Source organism: Lathyrus oleraceus, chromosome 6 (genome assembly GCF_024323335.1).
Source record: "Lathyrus oleraceus cultivar Zhongwan6 chromosome 6, CAAS_Psat_ZW6_1.0, whole genome shotgun sequence".
Lineage (NCBI taxonomy): Eukaryota > Viridiplantae > Streptophyta > Magnoliopsida > Fabales > Fabaceae > Lathyrus > Lathyrus oleraceus.
The window spans coordinates 9,643,009-9,665,367 of record NC_066584.1 but is presented as its reverse complement, the minus strand read 5'-3'; the positions used below and the strand labels follow the sequence as shown (position 1 = coordinate 9,665,367).

The following is a 22,359-nucleotide window of genomic DNA, read 5'->3' as shown; positions in this document are numbered from 1 at the left end:
TCTGGTTTCTTTTGTGGTGTAATTCTCGATTGCACCCTGATTTGGTATTCTGACATGTTTGCTGAGTTTTGCAAAGGTTCACACATCGCCGGGAAAGCTAGCTAGATAGGTATTCCACTTTATTTGTGGGATGCCCTTTGTGGAGTTTCACCCGAAATTACCTAATTAATTTTAATGTATTAATTTTAATGTGGAGATCCACCCTCAATTACTTAGCTGATTTTAATGTATTGATTTTAATGTGGAGATTCATCCTAATTGCCTAATTGATTGTAAAATACGGCCTTTAAATATGTGATCTTGGACCTCTCTTTGCTGCCCTACGGTATTACGGTATAACGGTCGTGTCCCGCAAATGTAGGGATACACTTAGCAAAGACCCTTAGGTTAAATCATCATAAAATAAATCATGGTCCCTCGGATGTTGCCTTCGAAAATACGATTTTGTCCCTCGATGACCCTTCGGTGTAGCCTACGGTTAAATGATGATCGTCCCTTCGAATGCTAAGGTATCCTTACAACTGTTGCCTTCAATGACCTATCGATGACCCTACAATGACCCTTTTACATCCAAAGGATAAAACTACTTACTTCTCAATAGTAAGGACAGTTTTACCCTCATAAGGATAGGAAATGCCCATAACGACCTTAGGAAGGTATAACTCTCAATTACTGGATCATAACCTAAAACATTTTCCACCCCTCACACTTTGCAAGTCCTAGAAAATCACCACTTGGTATACATTCATACTAGAATCATTACCAAGTTATATTTTTCTAAACTGTTTTTCAAAATCAAACGAGATAAATACTTTGTATACATTCATACGAGAATCATTACAAAGTTAAACTCTCTTTTCGAAACATTTTTAAACAATTCACCAACACTTTTCAGACAAAAATATAAGTGATCCAGCAATTAAGAGCCCATGGATAACCATGGATACAAAGGGTGCTAATACCTTCCCTTTGTATAATGTACCTCCCGAACCCAAAATCTATTGAGGTCTTTCCTGTTCTTTTCCACCTTTCCTTATTGGATAAAAGAAAAGTCGATGGCGACTCTTGCTATCCGCGACATTGCGATTAAAAACACATTAAAGTCAGTTCACCGTATGACAATGACATCTTGATTAACTGTGCAACAGGTGTTGCTTATGTTCCTTGCAGACTAATCTCCTGACAGATGTTATAACATCTTACACCTGTATAGGTCTGCAAGTGTGAATCCTTGAAGATTTGATTTTAAAATGTGAGATTCTGGATGATTCTAGTTCTCCTATATGCGCATCAAACCAATGATATTTTAGGAACAATGCAAACTTGATTTTATTTCATAAAAAGGATCTTTTGAGACTTTTTAGGAAATATTATATATTTGTTTCTATTATTATGGAGAAGATCTTGCAACTAATTTACAAGAGAATATCGAATCTGATTTGAAGAGTCCAAGCCCATACTGCAAGAGTCTATTTATAAGGACTGCCTAAACCTAAATTTTCAAGGAATTCACATTGAAGAAACCGTGTACACAAATAAGGGTTTAGGATTTTGAGAGTTCCTTAGGTTTTAATGTTTGTTTGTACATCCCTCATTTATCTTTTGATGCATAGAGGTTGACTGATTATACTTGATTGTATATCAAGTTATTATTCTCACTCATGAGCTTTTAAGCAAATAGTTGAGTATTGTTCTTGGTTGAAGCTTTTAAGCAAAACCAAGTATTGTTTATTGGAAGTGTAATCTTCTGTTTTGGGTTATTTTCACTGGCTTGTGACTTAGGACATCACTGTTGTGATTGGAAGTGAGAGGGGGATTCTCATATCTATAAGGGTTCTAGGTATAAATTGCATGGGTAATGATTGGGTGATAAGTTGTAAACTGGGATTGTTTAGGATTTGAACTAATACTATTAGTGGATTTCCTTCCTGGCTTGGTAGCCCCCAGATGTAGGTGACGTTGCACCGAACTGGGTTAACAATTGATTGTGTCTTTTACCTTCTGCAATTTAATTCTGCATAATTACTATTTTGGTAAAAATGGTTTTGTCAGCAGATGATATCTTAACATCTGTCTTGACATCGTGTTTTGTTATTTTTTATTATCATATATGTAAGTTATCTTGTTATTGTGTTTTGATCAGATGTCAATGTCTCGACATCTCTTAGGACATATGATATTTGCATACCAGAATTTCACCATTTCCTTGTCTTCACTAGTTCAAATTTTCAGGAGGAAATAACCATCTTCATGATAAAACATCTCTAAAAGTTGCACAAAATTCCAATACCTAATCATGTATTGCTTCACTAAATTCATGATGAGGTCCTTTCCCATGACATACATGAATAGAGTATCCTTCTAGAAGGTTACCTCAGAATCCATATAAATTCTTCAATTTCACCTTCCACGATTTTAGGGGCCACAAATTCTATCTCCGTACCATTCTAAGCTTCTTTTCTCGTACTTTACTAACCTTTGTTATTTCTCATTTAGTCGGTTCCCCCTTTAGGGTTTGTGATTTTACTTCCTCTTCCCCATCATCACCAATTTTCTCCTCGCTTCCTTTATTAGTTTCATCTCCTATGTTGCTCCCTGTACTCTCTTTACTAACCATTGGATGAATCATCGACGATGACACCTTCTTCTTCGGCCTCCTCTAACCTTGAGAAATCCTTGAACAAACAAAAAATCAATTTATCACATCAATAATCGCTCCAAATTGGTCCCCAATATGAAGACTAGGACTTTAAACCATCCTGGTATACACGATTATCGATTCCTTGATATAGAAATTTTTAACCTAGGAAACGCCAGAATTTTCCCCCATTGCACCGAAAATCACCATAGCAAAGTTACAACACCCTTCTTATTATTAATTTATTTTTCTTTTTAAAAAAAGAAGTATCTCATTTGTTTTATTTTATAAATACTAACGTGTGACCATTAACCATTTTTTTCTTTTATTACTTTTTACTCAGAAGGAGTTATATCAATTTTTTCAATGAAGTTAACATTACATTATTATGCTATCTCCATGTATGCAACTAATACTATAAAAAAATTGTCTCTAGTCATGTGATATTCATGTCACAATGTGAAAAATCACTTAACAACATGTTTTTAGCCATGTGAACTTTCACGTGGCAGGAGCACGACTGACAACTCTGCTGCGTCATGAAAATCACGTCGTAACTTTGCCACATGAAAATCACTTGACAACACGTTTATCAACTTTATCTGATGTAATTCAGAGTAGCAGAGACAGATAAGGTGATAGTGACTTGCGACATGATTTCACGTGGCAAAGTTATGAAGTGAAAATCACTTCACAAAATTTTATCCGTTGTAATTCAGAGAAGCAGGAAAGGTGACAGTGACTTACGAAAAATAATATATTATAAATATATATTTTGTTTTTATTTAAAATATAATATAATGTATTATGTTTTTATTATATTTATTTAAAATGAAATATAATATATTACGAAATTAGTATATTATGAAAAATAATATACTTTAATAATATATTATGAAAAATAATAATCTATTTAAAAAAAAAATATGTAAACAGAATAATATATTATGAAAAACTTAAATTCTATTTTTTTTAAAAGTTATGTTTTAATATATTAATAACTATATGTTTATTTTAATAATATTTTGTTTTAAAAAAAATTATCCTACATAATAAATTTACAATAACAACAACCAACAACCATATATATATATATATATATATATATATATATATATATATATATATATATATATATATTTAAATCTAGAAAAAAAATTAATAAATTTCTGAAATACCTCAATAAAGATAAACAAAAACTTGAATCTTGAACTTTGATGTTTGAATCGTGATATATCTTGATGAATCTTGAAGAAAAAAATTAACAATGTTAGTTATACAATTAAAAAATCATACAATATTTACCAAATAAAAAACGAAAAATTAAATTATCTTAAAACATCTTTTGAGAAAGATAATATTGGGGAAAGAAATTTAAAGATGAAATATGTTGATTAAATAAATTGAGAGAGGAATGAAGAAGAGGAAAGAATATTTGTTTTTGTTCAAATCATTTAAAGATAATATTTACTCAAATCATTTAATAATATTTACTTGGTATTTTAAAATCAATTTGTAGTTTAATTGGTATTGTTTAGATTTGAATAGATGTCATCATTTAAAATTATGAAGTTGATTTTTTAATTCAAAATAAAAAAAAATGTACCTATCAACTTAATTTTTCATTATTTTTAGTAGATATAGTTCTTCCTATTAACTTAATTAGCTATTTTCACGCAAAAGATAAGGTTGGCTTACTATTTTCACAACAACAACAGTAGTAGAAACTATATGATTTGTTAAGATTTGATTTTTTTTATAATTAAAGGTAGATTATATTAGATTTGATTAAAATTAAAATTTAAATTTCCTTTTGTTTAGGAAGATCTAAACATGCAATATCTATATATTGTGTATGTCTTTTGAGTACTCTATTTTCTTTGAGCTTCTTAACCTGCCATTGAATATTAAGTATCATCATGAAGGCTCTCAATTCTCGTTTAGGTAAAGATTTCATGCCAACTGATGATGAACTTCTTCACTTAACAACATCACATGGCCGAGACCGTTTTTCTTGGAGTGTAACAATATATACCTATTTTTTCCTTTGAATTAAATTGAGTGCATACAATTTTCTTTAGTTTGTCAAAATTTAAAAATTAAATTAAATTTTATTTAAAATAAAAAAATAAAGTTGTAATGTCGGTGTAAAATGTTTTGTATCTCTTTTTAAGAACTATATACTAAAACTCAATAAACACTATATATTTTGCCAAATCAATCAAATTAATAAAATCAGTTAAATTATATAAAAAAATGGATGATTTCTTAATAGATGATCCTGTAAAACTATTTTATTGATCCATATTAATTAAACTATTTACAATTTCAGTGCTAATATTAATGATTTAGCACTCAAATCATTTAATAATATTTGTTTTTGATTCAATTTCGATTTTTTAAAATTAATTTGTAGTTTAATCGATATTGTTTAGATTTTATTAGATGTCATCATTTAAAATTATGAAGTTTATTTTTTAATTAAAAAAAATACAAATAAACTTAATTTTTACATTATTTTTAGTAGATGTAGTTCTTCATATTAACTTAATTTGCTATTTTCACGCAAAAGATAAGGTTGAGTTGCTATTTTTACAACAACATTAGTTAAAATTATATGATTTGTTAAGATTTGATTATTTTCTAGAATTAAAGTGAATTTGATTTAAAATTAAAGTTTGATTAATTAGATTGGATTAAAATTTAAATTTAAATTTAAATTTAAATTCCTTTTTGTTCCTTAAGGCCACCATCCTAGTTTGGTTCCACTTACTCTTGAAATAGGCATGTAAGTAGGCAGTGTTGCCATCACCTAGCCTAAGCCAGACAATTTTTACCCTCTTTTCAAGCATTTGCTTTTCAATGTTGTTCAATTTAACTACTTCCATGGAGAAAAATTTAGTTTTATCAATCTTGTGGATGTTCAATATGTCCTGAAGCAACTCTTGTTGAGCTTTACTCAGCTCCCCCTAGCCTTTTCAATATGATTCTTTATGGCATTAAGAGGTTTACTCTTCTCTTTTATAATGGGATACAACCTGTGCAATTTCTTCTAGACAACATACATTGTTCTCCTCTCTTTCACTAACATAAGTTGTCGAAATACCTATGTGTGTCGAATTAGATTAGTTGTTGAAATATTGACTTAACTTTATTTATTTTGTTTAGGTGAGTTAGTTAAGTTAGTTAGAGTTTGTTTGGTATGCAAGCAAACTTAACCTATAAATAGGGAGGTACTTATTGTTGATTGTAACAAGTAACACAATTGTGTGAATAAAACTTCAGTTAGAAGTGTAGAGAGAAACTCTGCATAATTCCTTCTTCTTCTTCCTTTTCTCGAAAACGCTAATTTTCTTTTCTTCCCCAATTCAATTTTTGTTTCTTTTCATTATCAATTGTGCAATGAAATCTTGCAACCAAGGTGTGGTTGATTTACTCGAGTGAAGAGTGAAGAACAAGAGGAGTAATCAATCACAAAGATTGATTCTTGTTCATCAAGATTTTGTTCGAAATTCATCAAGTTTTGGTGAAATTCTTGAGTGGAAATTGGTGAATTTCCAATATTTGGTATCTAGAGCACTGACTGAGCGATTCGTGGGAAGCAAAACACGATGGTGTTGAATAATCCAAATGGATATGTTCCGCAAGTCTCCCAGCCCTGAAGGGTCAGAATTGTGAAAATTGGTTTAAAGAGATGAAGGTTATTTTATGTTGTCAAGATCTTTGGGATCTTGTGAAGGAGGGAGTGACGCCGCTCGAAGAAAACGCAGCGGATGAAGAAATGGATACACAAAAAAAACTGAAGAAGAAAGATTATAAAGTTCTATTTATAATTCATCAATGTGTTGATTTTGATAATTTTGAAAAATTAGTGATGTTGATTCAGTGAAAGAAGCATGAGAAATTCTAGAAAAATCGTTTAGAGGCGCAGAGAAGGTTCCAGTAATATCTTGGTTCCAGTTATGCCTCATAGCTTCCTGAAAACCCTCTGAACTGACAAGAAGATTAGAAAACTTAAACTTGTACTTTATCCTACTTATATTATTCTGACCTTTCAAGCAAAGTAATGCATGATCTGAAATTCCTGGCTCTATGATATGCAAAGTAATATCAATATTTTGTTAAAGCCATGCCATATTGGAAATCACCTTATATATTCTAGAATAGTTGGTGCCATGTCCTTGTTTGTTAGACCATGTGAAGTGATCACCAATGCTTTTTTTCTCAAAGATGTTAGCATTAGCTATCATATGAGCTAAAGCTCTATACTATATTTCATGCACAAGATTACCCCTAATTCTATCATGAGCCTACAAAACATTATTATAATCCCCCATTAAAAACCAATGCACATTCATCTAGCTATGAATATCTCCAATGTCTTTCCACAACTGTTTCATTTGTTCCAGAGTGTTCAAAGTATAAATGGCAATGCACCACATGCTTAAAGTTCCATTGTGGTTATATATACCACAATGTATAAGTTGAGCAGTACATCTGACCCCTACTACCTTTATTCTTGAATCATCTCACATGACCCATATTCTACCATTGTTATGACTAGAATAGTTATCAATATAAGACCATATATGATTCAACTTATTTCTGACAGGTATTGCCTTAGTTTTCTTAACTCTAGTTTCTACCAAAATTACCATGTCAGGGTTTAGATTATTGAGACGGTTTCCAATCTCCCTACACTTCACTGAGTTATTTAACCCTCTTACATTCCATGCAATAATCATGACCCCTCACCTATGGTCACTATAAGATTGTTCCAAATCCTAAGTGGTACAAAACCATTTTGACAGGGCACTTCAAAATCAGATTTCTTATTAGTGTTTTTCTACATCACCGTCTTACCTTTGTTCTTCTTGGTTTTTTGTCACCTGTGTCCATGAAGAGGTTCCTTGATTAGCCAGTGTGGTGGGAATCTCTTCCTCTATGTGTTGACTGCTAACTGTTGTCGTCACTTCCCACAATTGCTTGACTATCCTAGGTTTCTCCTTGTTACATTGGTGCCCTATTTTTTTGGCAGGTGCCACAAAACTTTGGCGTCCGTTCCAATTCAACTGGTTGAGTGATCTTCATTCCTTCATTATCCTTAATTAAATTGATTGCATACAATTTTCTTTAGTTTGTTAAAATTTAAAAATTAAATTAAAGTATATTTAAAATTAATACTAAAACAAAAAAATGAAGTTGTAACGTGGGTGTAAAATATTTTGTATACTATTTTAAGAACTAAGATATATACTAAAACTCAATGCACAATATATATTTTGCCAAATCAGTGAGATTAATAAAATGAGTTAAATAATATAAAAACTTGATGATTTCTTAATAGATGATCCTCTAAAACTATTTTATTGATCCATATTAATTAAACTATTTACAATTATAGCGCTAATATTAATGATTTAGCACTCAAATCATTTAATAATATTTGTTTTTGTTCAATTTTGATTTTTTAAAATCAATTTGTAGTTTAATTGGTATTGTTTAGATTTGAATAGATGTCATCATTTAAAATTATGACGTTGATTTTTTAATTCAAAATAAAAAAAAATGTACATATCAACTTAATTTTTCATTATTTTTAGCAGATATAGTTCTTCTTATTAATTTAATTAGCTATTTTTACGCAAAAGATAAGGTTGGGTTACTATTTTCACAACAACAGTAGTAGAAACTATATGATTTGTTAAGATTTGATTTTTTTATAATTAAAATTAGATTAGATTAGATTTGATTAAAATTTAAATTTAAATTTCCTTTTGTTTAGGAAGATCTAAACATGCAATATCTATATATTGTGTATGTCTTCTTAGTACTCTATTTTCTTTGAGCTTCTTAACCTGCCATTGAATATTAAGTATCATCATGAAGGCTCTCAATTCTCGTTCAGGTAAAGATTTCATGCCAACCGATGATGAACTTCTTCAAAACTTTCTCTACAACAAAATTAACAATAAACCAATTCCCAATTATCTCAACATTCTCGAACATGATTTGTTCGGAACTGAAAAGACTCCTTTGGATATATGGAACGAGTTCGAAGCTTCCTACTCATATGGCGGAAAAGACCTGTACTTCTTTACTACCTTAAAGAAGAAGTCGGCTACGAGCACGCGCTCCGTTCGCACTATCGGAAACGGTAATTGGGAAGGTGAAGACACTGGAAAAAGTATATTTGCCAAAGACACAAGCAAGCTTCTGGGAATGAAAAAACGTTTTCGTTTTGAGAAGAGTAACACTCCTCAAGACGGTGGATGGATCTTGCACGAATATAACCTCCACAAATCTTTGATTAACAATCCTTCTCCGGTAAGTATCTTTTTTATGTTACGTTAATTAGTTTTGAGCGAAAGTAATGATTAATTTTTTTTGGCAGGTCAATAATTATGTACTATGCAGATTTAGAAAAAATTTGAAACCAGAATCACAGAATACACCAGCAAAAGCAAGTATAGCTGATCAATCCAATTCTCATTTAAGAAAAATTTCAACAACAAAAAGTTGTTATAGTCAAACAAAAAGTTGTTATGGTCAAGAGAGTAAAGGAAAGACTGTGATGCTTCCTAAACAACAAGAACCTATCATTCCTAAACAAGAAGAACCTATCATTCCTAAACAAGAAGAATCATCTGCAGTTATATCAGTAAGTTACCGTAATATATTAGTAATATTGTTGTATTGCTTCAATAATTATTAATTGTTTTTGTTTTTGTTTTTTTAGGGGAATTAATCTTTACAAATTTTTAATATTTTTTTTGGCTGATTTGTTGGATTGTTTGTTACTTAGGGCAATAATGTTTTGGTGAAAAAATATATTATTTATGAAAAAGCACCAATTCAACCGAATGATGGTGGAAACAAGAGGAAATATGAGGATGATATAGAGTTTGTATACAAGGGAGTAAAAAGAAAATGCATCAGAAGTACTTGGCCTGAAGAGAAAAGATATCTTGCACTAAAGGCTGTCTTTGAATATGTAAGTATTATATTATATAGCATTGTGAACACAAATTTTGTTGATAGAGTAATCTAATTTTATATTGATAATTTAATTTCTTATTATTGTGTTCTTTTATTATCGTTTTTCAGGAGTACAATAAGCTATTTTTTGGAGAAAATATTGACCAAAATTCAAAAAATGGAGTTGATAGTAGAAATTACAAAACTGAGGTGGGTGAATGTAGCAATAACAAAACTGAGGTGGGTGAATGTAGCAATCAAAAAGAGTGCAACTTTAACAAAGAAGATGACGGTGATATCATCATGAACAACGAAGAAGAAGAAGATGAGATGTCTTGGCCTGAATTTTTTGCAAAGCAACTGCTGGAAATTAATGGAGGAGAAGGGTTTATAAAAGAGGAGGATGTTCAAATGCTTGACAATAGTTTTCTTGAAGACTTTTTTCTGGGAAATAACATTATGTAAAGTTAATAGTAGTAGTAGAAGTAAATATTTCTAGAACTAAAGGAATTATTATCAACATAATATTTTGTTTCAATTACAATTTTTTTTTTCTTTGCTTCTAGCGGTTAGTTTTATTTATTACTTTTTTAATTGTTATTCTTATTTTTATCACACAAAATAAAAAAGATTAGAAATTCAGAAATCACTTGTACTTAAAAAAAACCAGGTTTAGGACCTGTTTGAAAAGGTTTTAAAAAACAGTTTTATGATTTTTTTAAATTGAAAAACAAAAAACTTGTTTGATACATTTGTTTCTCAAAATTATTTCTAAAAACACTTTTAAAATTCAGTGTTTTAAAATCTAAAAAACTGAAACTATCAAAATACGTTTTGATTTTTAATTTTCAGTTTTACTTTTTAATTTTCAATTGAGATAAGCTGAAAAAAAAATACGGTTTCATTAATTGGATTATAGTAATTATTTGCAATATTTTTTAATTGTAATATTTCACTCTCAATTGTTAATTCTCATTTGTTAATGAAAATTAAAATTCTCACTCTCAATTATTCTCTCTCTAATTAATCCTCATTAAGTGCATAGTATATTTTTATACATTAAATAAATTGTGTGTATATATATATATATATTCAAACCAACACTCAAATATAATTTTTATACATTAAGCTTTAGTGTTTTTAGAAATTGTGTATATATTACGTTATGCTATTATAGCTTTAGTGTTTTAAATGATACTAGTACGATATTTGTTTTGAAACAAAATTGTGTGTAAGAGTTGGAGAAGGAAGGTGATGTTAATGCAGGCCATACTACCGATATTATCATGTGAGTTCTTATTCTAAATTAATTTTGAGTAAACCACTGTTTTGGTAAATGTCTATCAATTTGAACTCTCAAATTACGAAATAGACTAGATGGTCAGAAAAAACGTCAACAAAAGTTTGGATATTTCATTCCAACTAATTGTTGATGATGCACTCTAAAAAAGAACACTTTGATTGCAGTCAAACAATTTGAGAGAACAATAGTTTACTCCAAAAACAGTCTAAAGATCGAGCAAATATTGACATGCTTGAAACGTAATTCAAACGATGTCGTACCACTTTATAATTGGAACAATGTTACCTCTCCTAAAAGTTCTTCGAGGTCTATGAAGGTTAATGGGTCAAGAGGGATAAGCTTGATTAAGGACTATAAAAAACATAAACAAAACAAAAATCAAATGCATTCTATGATTTTTGAGCAGAGTCCCCAGTGTCTCTAAAGCTTAAGAAAATGATTATCATCCGGAAACATTTGAGACGAACACAATGAAATGCAAATAACTTTGTAATAAAAAACAATCTATTGCAAACAGGTCAAAGAGTGTAAATGAAATATTGCTGGACATCATGAAGAAGAAGAAGAATACAGTGGACGATCCTAACTCTAGAACACAACTGTGTCGAGCATCATTCCCAAAGTCTGAACAATGTTAGAAGACATTAAATTAGAAACGTGCTCTTCAAGATGCTTCTTAGCATCCTGCCTTCCTACATTAGCAATTGCAAGCTTTTCTGGGGGCAGCTCATCTTCCTCTTGCACTGCCTTGTTGTACTTGGTTGCTAAACTTAGCATCTCCTGAATTACCAAAAAAATATAATAAATAAAGATTTTATCTTAGGTACAGAATATGTGATAAATTGACAAATTCAACAAAAATAAAATGTTGAATTATTGTGAAATTTTCGTCCAAGAATCTTAACTTACCTGAACAGTCTGTTCATTAGTTTTAGAATGTGAATCAAATCGTCTGAGTGTCAAACCATCGGTCCATTTCTTCTTATGAAGGTTAAGCAACATCTTCTCTTCAAGCTCGTTCTTCCTGTAATTGATTGCTATTGAGTAATAATGTCGGTTCAAGCCATGGATCAGAGCCTGAAAAGGAGAATAAGAAGTCAAATTTGGTAGAGACAAATAAAACAAAGCAGAAGCTATAACTTTGAATAGAATTTCAAGACACTCACTTGGATAGATGGTTTGTTCAGATGGCCAAGGTTAGAGGTTGTCTGTCGTGGTTCTTGACCCAGCATCATAGTTTGTGGATTAATCAGCCGGAAAGCATCAATCACCACCTTGCCTTTAACACTCTGAATAGGATCCACCACGACTGCCACTGCCCGTTGATTTAAAGCCTCAAAACTCTGTAACAGATAAAAGTGGCATGCATATCATGTGCAACTTTTTTAACAACAACTGCACCATCCGCATGAGGTGGCATTGGCACGGCTCAAATAAATTTGACCTTTCATTTTATTACATAAAAACTCCTTAGTTTACAGTAAGTTTCAATTACTGCTGTCTAGGAGCTTCATAATTCTAAAAATCAAGCTAGAATTAAAATATAAAGCTCATGCTACAATCTTAATCTGATTGCAATTATTTTAAATCATTATAGAAAAAAATACTCAAGTATTGCACAATTTCATGACTGAAGTAGTGTTATTTATCCACGATTTTATATCCCTCAACTATCTCTAGCTTGTTTGTAGCTCATGCACTGTCCCAAATCTAGGTTCAATCCTACACCAGGACACCCTCTCCTATTCAATGCTTGCACCAATCAATGTACACAGGTACCCAAAAAGGGCTCCCATCAATTGATGCTGCTTTCGTTTGAAATCATCAACACTGAAGCATAATCAAGTAAATAAGTTTACTTGTCTATATGTTCATCTAAAACAATAAAAACAATATAGTTTTCCGACTTTATCCCCCCACCCCAACTGCCAGAGAAGCTCCATACATATAATCTTTTTTATTTTGCATGTTTGGCGAGTTAAAGAAAAAATATCTGAGAAGCTACTAACTGAAGTTTGAAGAAAAGTCAAAAACCTGTTGTGTATTAATGTCCACTCCGGAAAGCCAGCATCCAAATCCAGGATGTGAATGATACCAACCTACAACCATCTCTGGTCTGAAACAGAATGTATAAGTTTCAAACAAATAATGTGAAGTGATCCAGTCCAGATATTATTCATGGCACAAAAGCATAGATCATGGAATAACAAACCATAAGTAAAAACATGGTAATAAAACAATTGTCAATGTCTTCAACTCTTCTCCCACCAAGTAAAGTAAGCTACATAAACCAAATGACATAATAATATCCTATTTATCAGGAATCATGTCTATTGACAAATCATTTGAATCAAAACCCCTCTTAATGGTTTGGCCTATATAGTGTTTCTTGATCTCCCTCTATCTCATTATTGTACTTTTCTCCATCTTATCTCTAATCGCCTTATAACAGCTTTTACAGATCTTCTCAACACATACCCAAATGACCTAAAGCAAGATTCTCCCGCTTATTCCACAAGAGATAGTACCCCAACTTTCTATCCATCCAATGCAATCACCACTAGTCTTATATTGTCTTGCATGTTCACACAACATTCATAACATTGCAAAACTGAAATTATTTTTTTGTTAGCTCTTACCACTACATTCAATCTCATACGAAATCTCAAGTCTTATTATCATGGGCTAAAAATATTCTAAGCTTGGACGAGAGCACCCTTCACTTCATGCATAAATCCTATGATTAAGGTTACATCTCTTTCTACCTTCCCTATCTTTAACTATGTACTCAAACCGTGCCACTTATAATATTGATATGTGCCCAATTTTCATAAAATTCGTGTACTTATTAATACTCCTCCAATCTAACCTACATTCAATATGTAACAATATTATATGATGTGAGCATACAATCATTTTGGTCCCTAAATCTGTGAGGCAGTGTCACTATGGTTCCCGATTGTATCGAAAAACACAAAAAAAAAAAAAAACATTCCTGCCTACGTTTCTATTACTAGTTAGATTAGATTCCAATTTAAAACATGTAAAATTGAAAAAAAAAATCCTTCATTGAAAATACCTTCCAGTTTGTTTCAACATATCAAGCATGTTAGTTTGAAAAACATGATCAACAGCTTCAACACTAACACCAGTACCACTCTGAGGCATAGCAAACACATCAACAACGCGAACAGTATACTCATCCACAAACTCCCCCAACATCAAACCCATAACTTCCATAGGAACACCAGCTCTTCCTATATCCAACCAAAAAATTAGGGTTTCGAAAATTAGGGGTATATGAAATTGAATGAATGGATCGAAATGATAAGGGAAGAATTGAAGAAGAATGTATACCGTGTTTGAGCATTTTGAGAAGAGCGAGAGAGGAGATGTAAACTTGCTCCGATGAATCTAGGGTGGGGGAATCCGGTGGTGGATGGCCGCCTAGCTCCACCTGCACCCGCGAACATTCTTTGAAGTCTCTCCATACCTGACATGATTGTTCAAGATTCACAACTGATCCATATTAATTAAACTATTTACAATTTAAGTGCTTAATATTAATGATTTAGCACTCAAATTTTTTGATTCAATTTCGATTTTTTAAAATTAATTTGCAGTTTAATCGGTATTGTTTAGATTTTATTAGATGTCATCATTTAAAATGATGAAGTTTATTTTTTAATTAAAAAAAAATATAAATCAATTTAATTTTCACATTATTTTTAGTAGATGTAGTTCTTCATATTAACTTAATTTGCTATTTTCACGCAAATTAACTTAACCAAAACATGTAGCCACGTGATATTCACGTCATAACTCTCGGGTTTTGGCACGTAATTTTCCACCCAAAACTTCTTTTTTGGTACTTCATCAACCTTTGTTGTTTCTTCTTTAACCGGTTCCTCCTCCAGGATTTGTGATTTTACTTCCTCTTCCCCATCATCATCCATTTTCTCCTCGTTTCCTTTGTTAGTTTCATCTCCTACGTTGCTCCTTATACTCTCCTTGCTAACCATTGGATGAATCATCAGCGATGGCACCATCTTCTTCGGCCCTCCTCTACCTCGAGGCATCCTTGAACAAACAAAAAATCAGTTTCTCACATCAATAATCTCTCCAAATTGGTCCCTAATCTGAAGACTAGGACTTTAAACCATCCTGATATACACGATTATCGCTTCCTTGATCTATAAATTTTTGACCAAAGGAACGCCATAATTCTCCCCCACCACGCCAGAGCAAAGTTACAAAATCCTTCTTATTATTAATTTTTCTATCTGATTTTTCTCTTTGTAAAAAAGAAGAAGTATCTCATTTGTTTTATTTTATAAATTCTAACGTGTGACCATTATCCTCTTTTTTTTCTTCTATTTCTTTTTATTCAGAAGGAATTATATCAATATTTTCAATGAAGTCAACCTACATTACTATGCTATCTCCATGTATGCAGCTAACAATATCTATCTATTTTTTCCTTTGAATTAAATTGATTGCATACAATTTTCTTTAGTTTGTTAAAATTTAAAAAATTAAATTAAGTTTTATTTAAAATTAATACTAAAATAAAAAAATAAAGTTGTGACGTGGGTGTAAAATATTTTGTATATTTTTGTAAGAGCAAAAATATATACTAAAACTCAATACACAATATATATTTTGCCAAAAAAATATAAAAAATTGATGATTTCTTAATAGATGATCATGTAAAACCATTTTATTGATCCATATTAATTAAACTATTTACAATTTAAGTGCTAATATTAATGATTTAGCACTCAAATCATTTAATAATATTTGTTTTTGTTCATTTTTGATTTTTTAAAATTAATTTGTAGTTTAATTGATAGTGTTTAGATTTGAAAAGATATCATCATTTAAAATTATGAAGTTGATTTTTTAATTCAAAAAAAAATGTACATATCAACTTAATTTTTCATTATTTTTAGTAGATATAGTTCTTCCTATTAACTTAATTAGCTATTTTCACGCAAAAGATAAGGTTGGCTTACTATTTTCACAACAACAACAGTAGTAGAAACTATATGATTTGTTAAGATTTGATTTTTTTTATAATTAAAGGTAGATTATATTAGATTTGATTAAAATTTAAATTTAAATTTCCTTTTGTTTAGGAAGATCTAAACATGCAATATCTATATATTGTGTATGTCTTCTGAGTACTCTATTTTCTTTGAGCTTCTTAACCTGCCATTGAATATTAAGTATCATCATGAAGGCTCTCAATTCTCGTTTAGGTAAAGATTTCATGCCAACTGATGATGAACTTCTTCACTTAACAACATCACATGGCCGAGACCGTTTTTCTTGGAGTGTAACAATATATACCTATTTTTTCCTTTGAATTAAATTGAGTGCATACAATTTTCTTTAGTTTGTCAAAATTTAAAAATTAAATTAAATTTTATTTAAAATAAAAAAATAAAGTTGTAATGTCGGTGTAAAATGTTTTGTATCTCTTTTTAAGAACTATATACTAAAACTCAATAAACACTATATATTTTGCCAAATCAATCAAATTAATAAAATCAGTTAAATTATATAAAAAAATGGATGATTTCTTAATATGTAAAACTATTTTATTGATCCATATTAATTAAACTATTTACAATTTTAGTGCTAATATTAATGATTTAGCACTCAAATCATTTAATAATATTTGTTTTTGATTCAATTTCGATTTTTTAAAATTAATTTGTAGTTTAATCGATATTGTTTAGATTTTATTAGATGTCATCATTTAAAATTATGAAGTTTATTTTTTAATTAAAAAAAATACAAATAAACTTAATTTTTACATTATTTTTTTAGTAGATATAGTTCTTCATATTAACTTAATTTGCTATTTTCACGCAAAAGATAAGGTTGAGTTGCTAGTTTTACAACAACATTAGTTAAAATTATATGATTTGTTAAGATTTGATTATTTTTTAGAATTAAAGTGAATTTGATTTAAAATTAAAGTTTGATTTATTAGATTGGATTAAAATTTAAATTTAAATTTAAATTTAAATTCCTTTTTGTTCCTTAAGGCCACCATCCTAGTTTGGTTCCACTTACTCTTGAAATAGGCATGTAAGTAGGCAGTGTTGCCATCACCTAGCCTGCCATCACCTAGCCTAAGCCAGACAATTTTTACCCTCTTTCCAAGCATTTGCTTTTCAATGTTGTTCAATTTAACTACTTCCATGGAGAAAAATTTAGTTTTATCAATCTTGTGGATGTTCAATATGTCCTGAAGCAACTCTTGTTGAGCTTTACTCAGCTCCCCCTAGCCTTTTCAATATGATTCTTTATGGCATTAAGAGGTTTACTCTTCTCTTTTATAATGGGATACAACCTTTGCAATTTCTTCTAGACAACATACATTGTTCTCCTCTCTTTCACTAACATAAGTTGTCGAAATACCTATGTGTGTCGAATTAGATTAGTTGTTGAAATATTGACTTAACTTTATTTATTTTGTTTAGGTGAGTTAGTTAAGTTAGTTAGAGTTTGTTTGGTATGCAAGCAAACTTAACCTATAAATAGGGAGGTACCTATTGTTGATTGTAACAAGTAACACAATTGTGTGAATAAAACTTCAGTTAGAAGTGTAGAGAGAAACTCTGCATAATTCCTTCTTCTTCTTCCTTTTTTCGAAAACGCTAATTTTCTTTTCTTCCCCAATTCAATTTTTGTTTCTTTTCATTATCAATTGTGCAATGAAATCTTGCAACCAAAGTGTGGTTGATTTACTCGAGTGAAGAGTGAAGAACAAGAGGAGTAATCAATCACAAAGATTGATTCTTGTTCATCAAGATTTTGTTCGAAATTCATCAAGTTTTGGTGAAATTCTTGAGTGGAAATTGGTGAATTTCCAATATTTTGTATCTAGAGCACTGACTGAGCGATTCGTGGGAAGCAAAACACGATGGTGTTGAATAATCCAAATGGATATGTTCCGACAAGTCTCCCAGCCCTGAAAGGTCAGAATTGTGAAAATTGGTTTAAAGAGATGAAGGTTATTTTATGTTGTCAAGATCTTTGGGATCTGTGACGGTGTATTCGTCGCTATATGATCTATTGGTTAAATCATAAGCTATGAGATACATTGAAATTTTCGAGTCGCCACCGCACTTTTATTTATCCAAAGGACTGGCTAAAAAGCGAACAAAAACCTAAGAAGTTTTACACGTAGAAAACTAATAAAAAGATCAGAGAGTCTGGGTAAGGGGTAAATTACGCAATGGGAAGGTGTTAGGCACCCACTACGTCCTAGGTACTCCTAGGGAGCCCTTTTCACACTTGTTGTACTAAATTGTTATTTGTTATGACAAAAAATATTGTGCAAACATGATTGGGATGGTGAGAAAAGAATATACATTTTTATTATTATTGGGTTCGAACGGATGAACCCGTTGCCTACGTACCTTCCATCAAAGGTAAGGATCAGAACGCCGTAGTTCGGCTAAAAGATTTCCAAAAGTTGGTGGATTCAGTTTTAAACACAAGCACTGAGGCTTTTCATTATCAATGGGAGAACACTCGACCAAAAACAACATCCACCATGCGAGGATAGCTTCGACGTACTAGAGGGGTTAGCCCTGTTTGAAGTACGGAAGTCTTACTGTCAACTCACTAAGGATAGGCAAGATTTACATCAACCACAAAGATAATTGAAACCTATGGCTAATGCATGAAAAGATTAATGGACAAAGCCAAAACAAGTGAATGAGTGAAGTTGATTGATTGTGATTATGAAAGTAGAGTCAAAGTATGATTAAGATTGATTTGAAAGAAGTATTATGAAATGAGTTTGAAAAAAGTCAAGGACTTGAGTCCAGGTTTTTAGTTTGAAAGCATGAAGATGTTTGCACAACACTTATGTCAAGTTTGAAAGATAAAGTGTGAAAAGTCTAGGACATAATGAATGGTGAATGGATGAGGATGGATAGTAAAACTTCTTAGAAGGTTCACTTCTTGAGATCATATGGGAGATGATTCAAGTGTGTCCTTTGGAATAGCAATTAGTAATAACAAACAAACAAAGCAAGTAAAAGCGGATATCGGATGCCAATCACTGGTCTTATACCAATCTCCTAAAACAAAATGGGATATCAGAGGCCACTCAATGGTCTTACACTAATCTCCACAGGCAAAGAAATAAAAAGCGGATACCGGATACCAATAGATGGATTTACACCAGTCTCCTAAAATAAAAATGGATATCAGATGCCACTCAATGGACTTACACTAATCTCCTCAAAAGGAAAACAAAGATGAACTATGGAAGTCAACTGCCAATCTGTCTGGACTTAGGTTAACTCCACAGTATGGTCCTAGGAAATCTAATGCCACATTACAGGGACTTACAATGGATCCTCACATACAAGAACAAAAGCAACAACATGATCACAGGTATGCAAATGCCAACTTACAGGGACTTATAACTGCAACCTCACATACAAAACCAAACAGATCAAAACATGATCACAGGAAAGCAGATGCCAACTTACAGGGACTTATAACTGCAACCTCACATACAAATCAAACAGATCAAATTATGATCACAGGATAACAGATGCCAACTTACAGGGACTTATAACTGTATCCTCACATACAAATCAAACAGATCAAATTATGATCACAGGATAACAGATGCCAACTTACAGGGACTTATAACTGTATCCTCACATACAAACAGATGCATTAAGCAAAGATAAGATGAGTGGCCAAGATGATGGTCTTACAACTCACTTCCATATCATAGGAGCAAATGCCAAAGCAATGGACTTACAATTGTCCTCAATGGGTAAACAGCAATGATAATGTCACAAAGACAAATGAGATGATTATGCATTGATGACAATTGATGATGATGATAAATGCATAGCATACAGACAAGCAAGTGCATATGAAGCAATCAAACAATCAATGAATATCAAACAGCACACTCTATAGCCAAACAATGGGGGCTCACACAAGAGGGTTTGACTTTGAAAGTCTACTGTGATGGGTAAGGGTCGCTCTTAACCTGGCCATTGAGGGGCTCAGGTGAAGCAGATGAATAGGAGATGAGGGGTGTGCCTCATTGCTTCTATCTCAGATCAGAGAGAGCATCAAAGAAAGTGTGGGAGTTCAGAAAGTAGGAACTCTCTCCACATTATTGACTCGATTAGATCTTGGGTATTTATCTCATTGCTTCAACCATGTAATGGGAGCAAAGAGAGGACACACTGAATAGTGGGGGATAGATTGCTTATCCCTACCTTCCACCAATTGCCTTACTTGAAGGACTTTTCCTGCTTAGGACAAATATAAACAAACACAGGCATTGCCTCTTAAGGAGGACTTCAGACAGTTTGCCCGGTCAAATAACAGACCGGGTCTCCAGACTACATGAAGAAGAAGTAATTATACCTCAAAGCAAATGCTAAAAAGCAAAGCAAGCAAGCAAGTTCAAAGAACTTAAGCGACTAAAGTACCTGAAAAAGTCAAACTCATTAGTAAACAAGTCAACAGTCAAAATCAAAAGAAAATGAACCAATAGTCAACCACAGAGGGACAAATTGTGCAAGGCACAAAGACTCAAGCATATGAGTCACCTACAAAACAAATGTTAGCACATGATAAACAAACCAACTCAATCAAAATTGAAAGGTCTTTGGGGCATTGGTGCTCAACCTGAAACAAACAGCTCAATTGTAAGCTTACAAGACCACTAGGACTAGCCTAGGGTCAAAGATGAAAGAAAAAGTCAAGGCAGCAAGGAAAAGTCAACCCAAACCAAGTTTAAACATTCAAGAAGCATTCTCAATTGGAATCATAATTATATCATGCATCATGGTCATTTCATATGCAAAAGGATGCAAAGCATGGCAAGAGAAGCATACAAAAGTCAACAGCAAAGACTTCATTCAAAAGTCAACTCAAACAATTTCAAAAATTATGAAATAAATCACACTCAATCCTAACATTTAACATGGTATACATGTAAAATTTCAAGGCATTTGGATGAGAGGAAGGCAGTCAAATAAAATCATGAAGTCAAACCAAATTCAAGTAAGCATGGTGAAAGTCAACAAGCATGGGTCAACTTCAAAAAATCATATCAATTTGAAAACAGAAGATAAATGAATGAGATTAACACCAATGCAAAGCTTGAGATGTCTAGTTATCACATATGAAATTTCATGATCATACAATAAGATTTGAGAATTTCACAAAAGATTTGGCAATGCATAGCACAAAAAGTCAACAAATGACCAAGTATGGAAGAAAATTCTCAATCAAATGGAAAACAGCATGATTAATTCTAAGAAAATTCACATACAAACTAGACATGTAAAGGATCATTCATGCAAAATTTCAAGTGATTTGGATAAGAGGAAGCATGTGAACAAAAATTGGAAAAATACATGATCATGGCATAGCACCAAATGTAACACATAACTTCAAAAATTCAAAGCTCACAAACCACAAATGGGAAATGCACAAAGTCTATATGGAAACAAAGGTCAATGTGTCTAGTTCCACCACAAAAAATTTCAAGCTCAAAGGATTTAACATGAGAATTTCACAATTGAAATGGCAAAGGGTGTCATTCATGCACACATGTTGAGAAAATAATTGTCAATTAAAAACTAACCAATGGAAAATTAATTAAAATTCACAATTAAATACTAGACTCATTTGTGAACATGTGGAAAAAAATTCAGGATTTTTGGAATTAAAATGAATGAGAAATTGATTTTTGAAATTGAGTGAAATAATGTAGCAAGCATGAACAAAAGCATGGCATATGGGGTCAACCAAGTCAACGGATGGTCAATTTTGTAATTTGGCAACCCACTAATTGAAACGCACAGCATAAGGCAAAGGTGATGAAATGTTTTGATTGGCTCTCAGCCAATCAAACAGTAACCAACCACACAATTCAAATTTCTGGTTTTTTCACACAAACCCTTGGGATTTCTAGCATACATGGCATTGCAACAACAGCAACAACAAAATTCGACCAACAACAACATCAAGCAGACAGCATATGCATCATTGTCATGTGATCATCATAACAGCATCAAGCAAACAGCAATGGTCATGATCATCATCGAACCAAACAAAACAGCAGCAATGTAGCATAGCATAAGAGCATTCATCATTAGTGTTCATCACAAACAGCAGGGCACATTCAACAACAGCAATGGTCATGGTATCAAATTTATCATCAATTTACAGCATTGACCAACAGCATATCAGCAAACACAAACAACACTAGCAGGCAACAATAGCAGTACAGAAGTTCGACCAACAATAACAACAGCATAGCATAATCATGGAATCTTTTTGGGCCACTAGGTTTAAATAAGCAGCAAGATTCAATCAGCATGGTATTTGGCAATGTTCTCGCAGCAGGCAATCAGTCAGCATACCACAC

The 22,359-nt window shown here is 31.8% G+C and overlaps 3 protein-coding genes across 3 annotated transcripts in view; 1 reads left to right on the top strand and 2 right to left on the bottom strand.

Moving 5' to 3' along the window:
- Positions 1–8,521: 8,521 nt before the first annotated feature.
- LOC127093645 (NAC domain-containing protein 55) lies at positions 8,522–10,081 on the top strand. The gene is made up of 4 exons (XM_051032584.1): positions 8,522–8,965; positions 9,033–9,299; positions 9,444–9,632; positions 9,746–10,081. Exons 1-4 carry the CDS (start codon positions 8,522–8,524, stop codon positions 10,079–10,081), a joined length of 1,236 nt encoding a protein of 411 aa, XP_050888541.1.
- Positions 10,082–11,282: 1,201 nt separating this feature from the next.
- Positions 11,283–22,359, bottom strand: part of LOC127094858 (26S proteasome non-ATPase regulatory subunit 14 homolog) — a 99,079-nt gene continuing 88,002 nt past the window's right edge. The window contains exon 7 of the mRNA XM_051033634.1: positions 11,283–11,487. The gene's annotated coding sequence lies outside the window, so the exon portion shown is untranslated. The remainder of the gene's footprint in view (positions 11,488–22,359) is intronic.
- Positions 11,391–22,359, bottom strand: part of LOC127094860 (26S proteasome non-ATPase regulatory subunit 14 homolog) — a 62,460-nt gene continuing 51,491 nt past the window's right edge. The window contains exons 3-7 of the mRNA XM_051033635.1: positions 13,999–14,176; positions 12,954–13,035; positions 12,086–12,262; positions 11,829–11,996; positions 11,391–11,699 (exon numbers count right to left, since the gene is read on the bottom strand). Coding sequence (XP_050889592.1) covers positions 11,508–11,699; positions 11,829–11,996; positions 12,086–12,262; positions 12,954–13,035; positions 13,999–14,176 — 797 coding nt within the window. The 3' untranslated portion in view covers positions 11,391–11,507. The remainder of the gene's footprint in view (positions 11,700–11,828; positions 11,997–12,085; positions 12,263–12,953; positions 13,036–13,998; positions 14,177–22,359) is intronic.

What these genes read in the sequence shown, in the direction of transcription:
- LOC127093645 (XM_051032584.1), top strand. Translation starts at nt 8,522, where the DNA reads ATGAAGGCTCTCAATTCTCGTTCAGGTAAAGATTTCATGCCAACCGAT. An exon ending in TGATTAACAATCCTTCTCCG is followed by an intron (nt 8,966 to 9,032) that starts GTAAGTATCTTT and finishes TTTTTTTGGCAG; the next exon opens with GTCAATAATTATGTACTATG. An exon ending in TAAAGGCTGTCTTTGAATAT is followed by an intron (nt 9,633 to 9,745) that starts GTAAGTATTATA and finishes ATCGTTTTTCAG; the next exon opens with GAGTACAATAAGCTATTTTT.